This window comes from Dromaius novaehollandiae, chromosome 1 (assembly GCF_036370855.1).
Source record: "Dromaius novaehollandiae isolate bDroNov1 chromosome 1, bDroNov1.hap1, whole genome shotgun sequence".
Classification (NCBI taxonomy): Eukaryota; Metazoa; Chordata; class Aves; order Casuariiformes; family Dromaiidae; genus Dromaius; species Dromaius novaehollandiae.
In genome coordinates this window covers 60,390,450-60,396,449 of record NC_088098.1, presented here as the reverse complement: position 1 = coordinate 60,396,449, position 6,000 = coordinate 60,390,450, and the positions used below count along the sequence as shown (strand labels likewise).

The following is a 6,000-nucleotide window of genomic DNA, read 5'->3' as shown; positions in this document are numbered from 1 at the left end:
GTAACTCTAAATTTCAGGGCTTAGCTTGAGAGGGCAGCAGTCACACCACTGCAGTGTCCACCACTTCCTGCCACTCTGGGACCAGATTTCCAGTGTGAAAAGGCATCTGTGGAAGTGTCTTGGTTCCTGCCTGCTGTTCTGCATTCTCCTGGTGGGAGGAAAGAGTCTGAAGAGTGTAGTGAGTATTTTCATGCCTGTGTAATGCTGAGAGAAGATTTCTCCTGTCTGTGTGCCCATCATGACTTTTAAGTTAAAGAAGAAAATCTTCCACCATTGCAGGCTCTTCTGCAGAGTTGCTATCCCACCCTCCCAGTTGTCAGCAGAAGGAAGGTTGAGCCAGTAGGATGCCAGAGCTGAGATAAATCAGAAATGATTTCTACACATCTGCTGCCATAATTTTCCGTACAAACAGCAAAGGAGCTCTAGCAAAGAATACATATTTTCATGTACAGCCATTGTAACTCTGAACTAGGAAGTCACAATCAGTACCAGCTAGTTTAAGGCTGTGAGAAGGAGACTATTTTGTTGACTGTGTACCTCAAGCCTATGTTGGAACCCTGTCCCTTTCCCACAGCCATCATTTTGGTGTTTGTAATTACATGGTGGGCGTTATGATGTGGAGCAGGGATGTGTTCACATGGTCACTGGCCTTCTCACTCGAGATGTGGGAATGGCTCAGCAGCCTCGAGCCTTTCGCCTTTGGCTTTGGAAGTGCAAGCCAGTAAGCACTCCTCTGAGACCCACACAGAGATCTCCCTGTACTTGCCCCCACTTGTCCCTGTAGAGATCTCCCTGTACTTGCCCCCACTTGTCCCTGTACTGCCACTTGTTATTGTCCCTTTAGCAACTAATGATCCTGTGTAACACTTAAATAATGGAGGCAGAGCTGGTGTGGTCCTTCCCTAAAGTTTAATCTCTCAGGGGTTGGAAGAAGACTAGAGGAGCTATCTCTGGGAGGTAAGCTACACAACTGAGCATTGAGTAGTTGATTTCCATAGCCAAACTGGCTGCATTAGTTAATTGCTAAAAGCCTGTGGACAAGACTTAATTTGTATAAAATTGATCTAAGTGTAGATGTCCTTGCTAATAAAGATTCTGGAAGGGTTAAAGGTGGAGGTATCACCATGCAGCTCCAGCCTGGGACAGAGGGTCAAGGCAGCTCAGTTCTGCTCCTCGCTTTGCCATGGACTCATTGTGAACTTGGGAGAGTCATTTGATTTATACAACTTGCATGTCCGTCCATAAATAAGGCCTGTGCTTTCCCACCTCCCTAGCAACAGTATGATTACCCTGATCTTCAGTGATGGTAGTAGGAATCTTCTTGTTCTTGAAGGACTGGAACACCAGAGGGAAGGGAAGGTGTGACCAGGCAATTTGGTCCCTTCATACAACACTCCATGAGGGTTGCTAGGCCATGTGTGTCTGTCGGTGCAGCTGTTCAGCTGGCCATGTACAGAAAGTTTCCTATGTCAGGTAGCCAATGGGTTGCCAATTGGGTTGGAAATGGAGGAGTTAGGAGAGGAGCTTGCTTCACCTCTCTGAGTTGGGAGAAGGGGGATGTTTGACATCTTTTGCTTCAGAATTGACATTCTGGGCTGAGGATTTAGGAAGCCCAAAGTTTAGAGGAAGGCATGTGTAATAAGGGGGCAGTCATCCTACCAAGGCCACTAGCTGGGCCACACTTAACCCCCTTTATTATTCTTGCCCACTTTCTTCAGGGGTGTTGAACTTCAGAGCAAGAAAATCCAGCATTTGCAGGCTGGATTGGGAAGATCAATCACGTAGTCTACAGCATTATGTGCCTGCCAGCTGAGGCTTGCCACAGGCTGAGGTTCATGGGAGATGTTGGATAGAAATCAGGAGTGAGGAGCAAGAGAGTCTGTTACTGCTGTGCCTGCCTAAAGAGAAATGGTCCTGAAGATCTGGGAGTTAGCAACAGAGGAACTGCCATGACAATGGACAACAGTGACACAAGATGGTAAAAGAAAAAATTCCCTCAATGGAAAGTCTAGACTGGAAGTTCAGGAAAATAGGAGGTCTAAAAGAGCTGAATCCAGCTTTTCTTTACAAGGGTTCCCTGGCTTGGGGCCTGAGGTTTTACTCAAGATCAGAACAGCCGAGTGCTCCCATTAGAGCATGAGGTGAGATAAATTATCAACAGGTGATATACAGAAGAATCAAGCTGCAGTTGCTGCAACACACCAAAAAAGAGAGGAAGCAACAGTGGACAAAAGTGAGTGTGTACAGTGCAATATAAGCTGTCACAAAATGTAGTCGGTTGACACTTCACCTCCTTTAAGGTACAGTGTGCACTGAAAGTCCAGGCCCTCTGGTCAGCTGCCAGTTTTTGAGCTTGGAGCTCTAAACACAGCCTACTTCCTGGAAATACCAATGTTGGGTGTGTTAGGAAGGATAAGGTAATGAGTGAGAAAGCCATAGTGCAGAAGATCTAGTCCATCTCCCATATCTTCACCTCTGGCCAGCTCCTGCCGTTGACTTGTTCCAGGCTGACACTGCAAGTGTTGATTTCTGGGGAAATGGGCTCATAGGAACGGAGAGACAAGCTTGCAGCAAGAAGACCCATCCGGACACAGGTATCTGTGTCATGGTTAGCAAGCATCCCTGCAATGATTCCCGCCATTAAACTGTGGAGAGAAAGGAAAGACAGTTTTGATCACTGGGGAACAGCTTTGACCTCAGGAACATGGTCATTTGTAAGAGAATTCCTTTGAACCCAAACCAATACTTAACGGAAGCAGAAAACATCTCAATAAGTCACAGAGAAGGGATGAAATTCTAATGAAATGTTTTTGCTTTTTTAATATTTATTTTTAAATTTAGGGCATCAAATAGTGCTATTTATTTGCATTTTAGGAGTTGTTTGCTTCTCCTGTGAGAAGTTGAGGTACTTTCCCATTCCACTACAGTTTCTTTCTCCCCAGTTTTCTGGGTGAGGCAGGGGAAACAAAGGGATGTTTAAAAAGGGGAGAAATCTGCTTTTCCCTCCCTCTCAAATTATTTTCTGTTTTTATCTGTTCCTTGTCTGCTACTGGATATATTTCCTTCTTTCCCCCAATTGGGAAGGGCTGGATGAGAAGACAGGCAAAGTTTCCATATGTATGTGTGAGAAGCAACAGGCACAGCTGGAAAAAGCAATCCAAAGCTGAAATGAGATTTTTGATATGGACTTTTTTGAACTTAAGCTGTGGTTTTCCATTTGAGATTTCCCAGTAAAAATGATGTATTTGGAACAACAGCTCTCACTCACAGGTCCTCACGGAGCACTGAGAAGTCTGTCAGGAGGAGAGGACTTTGTATGGCTTGCAATGGAAGGCTCTTTTGAGGCATAGTTGTGCACACAGTGTGATCTGCTGGGAACAGCTAGTGTATATTCACAGCTAAATATATACCTTGGCAACAGTGATAACAGGAAGCTAGGAAAGGACAAAGGAGAAGGCAAAGAGGAAGGGACACGATAATGGCATTTGAGAGGAAAAAGCAAGGACAAGAAAAGGTGACAGTAGGGAGGATTAATGATCAAATCTATGTCCTGAGGGGATGATAAGGGACAGCTAAATAAAGCAGTCTGAACACCAGTGTTGCTCAGTGACGCTAGCCCTGCAAGAAAGGGACAGGCTTTGCTGCCACACAGTGGGATGGGGTACCAAGGGACTCCCTTGACCCCAGCAGTCCTGTGCACTTTCAGCCACAGGGCTACCTCCTCATGGGGTGGCCTCTGCCCCGCTGTGAGCACCATGGGGAGACTCCACCAATGTCCCCTGGGTGTGGCGAGCTGGGGCCTGGGACCTCCCTCCAGAAAGGTTCTCAGCAAGTGGCACTGTAGGCCTAGCAGGGGCTGCTCCTGCCGCTGAGCTGGAGCACTGGGCCACTCTTGCTGTGTGCCGGAGAGCACTGATGGGAGTGATGGGAGAGACTTAGCCTGGCCTGCCACTTGCAGGGGGATGGGCTGATGCTAAGGGATCTCAGGGGCTTCTGATTACGGCAGAGGGAAAAATAACACCTTTTCTACTCTGGTTAATTACCTCAACATCTTTTTTTCCTTAACAATGGCACAGAAGATTATGGTTTCCAAAAGCCATTCAATCTCTCAGCAGCTCCAGAGGTTCAGAATAAATATTTGGGGCAATATTCCCTAGCAATGCTAAGTGCAGGCATGTGGTGTTATGTTGTCATGACAGCCAGGTGCAAGGAGCAAACAGTTGCCACACCCTGGAAACAGAAGCGGCTGCTTGGGCAGCATCTCTGGAGATGTAAGAGAGCCTCAGGACAAGGCCTCCTGTGAACCAGCACTGCAGACTTCCTCTCTCTCTGTGGGATAGGATGCCATCCCAGGGGAAGGCTCCACCATCTTCTCCAACTCCCTAGAGAGAGAGCAAGGACGACTGCAGTGCTGTTTCTGGCTGCATGGCATCCCCTGCCCAGCATTTCTAAAGTGTAAAAATTCATGGGGCCACAAACATGTCATAACCCTGGCTTGTACTCTACTGCATAGTCCCTTGAAAGTGTTCATAGAACTCTCGTGTGAGGTGGATTTAGGCAACTTTATATGCCCAGCTGATACCATGTATGTGACTGCAGTGTCTGGGTGTTTACAGCTAGGGGATCTGTTTGGGCACTTGGAGATCTCCGCAGCTCAGAGCAGCACCCGTGAGTTACTGGGAAGGATGTCACTGATCAAACAAGAGGACTGAAAATTCCCCCATGGGCTTGAGACTCTGGGAAATGGGATTTGCAGAGAAGAGATTAATTTTACTTCAACACTAGCAGCAGTAATGGGCCCCTAACTTTCAGAAGGTTTTGGAAGGAAACACAAAGTATGCTTTCTGTTTATCTCAGTCTGGCAGTGGCACATTTTATTTAGCCTTTGCTCTGACCTTAAATTAAGCTTTTTAAAAGGGAAAGGAACACCTAAAAAAGATGTTTAGATTACATTAGCCTCTAGAAAAAAATAATCCCATGGTAAGGGGTAGTTATGCGTGGAACAGATGGTGTAGAGGAGGAAGCTGCATCACTGGAGGGGTTGACAGAAGGTTAGACACATCTGTTTGAGTAGTTAGCAAAGCTGAGCTTTCCTTAGGACAGACTGACCCCTCGAGGTTCCTTCCAGCCCTGTTTTCTCTGTTGTTATCCTTACAGGGATTGCACTGAACAATGCTCCAGTCGTCTTTGGAGAGTTGTGCCAGTTGTAGTCAACTCATCTTAGAGGTGACTAGGGATACAGGGAGTAACTGGAGACCCTGGCATTAAGTAGATTAGTTAGTTTGGCAAGAAGTTATTGAATGATCCTAGTTAAAATATTGAAAACCTCTGCAAATTTCTATAAAAGTGACTTTTCATTCTTCCCACCCATAAGAGAGAAAAGGAGGTGTTGCTATGTTGAGTTATTGGTAGGTAAGAGTAGAAAAATAAAAGGAGAGATCTGTCACACATACACCTTTTGGTCTTGTCCAAGGTAGTCAAAGGTTAGAATCAATTATTGCAGCATATGAAGCAAAAAAAAAGGGGGGGGAAGGGATTCATATAGTTTGACAAGTTAACAACGAACATAATAAAATATTACTCCAACAGACTTAGAATTGATCATTGGGGCTAGGAATATCTGTCATTTCCTACTCCTGCGTACAGCATTGTGTGAATGGTTAGGGGAATTACATAGGAGACTCTTTCGAAAAAGCTATTGCCAGGTGCTGATGCTGAACCTAATGAGCTGCTTTTATAGAGCAATTTTAACTACTAAGTGGCAGTCCCACTTCCACTGGAGAAGTGCTGAAGTAAAGTAGTTAGTAAGACAGCTTTGATGTAAGATGGTTTACTTTGCTTTTAGCACCTTGGTAATTCAGAACAACTACATGGCCATGAAAGGCTTGGATCTTAAAGAAAAGTAAAACTAATAATGGCGAGACTGGCTTCAAGATGCTTAGGTGGAAATTTTTAGCAAGCTTTGTAAGGACTCACAGTAACCAGTCCTGTTCTTTTGTT

General features: G+C 45.5%; 1 protein-coding gene across 1 annotated transcript in view; it reads right to left on the bottom strand.

Annotated features, from left to right (window-relative positions):
* Positions 1-892: 892 nt before the first annotated feature.
* LOC112995072 (uncharacterized) overlaps positions 893-6,000 on the bottom strand; it is a 26,964-nt gene continuing 21,856 nt past the window's right edge. Inside the window, exon 18 of the mRNA XM_026119821.2 lies at positions 893-2,645. Coding sequence (XP_025975606.2) covers positions 2,450-2,645 — 196 coding nt within the window. The 3' untranslated portion in view covers positions 893-2,449. The remainder of the gene's footprint in view (positions 2,646-6,000) is intronic.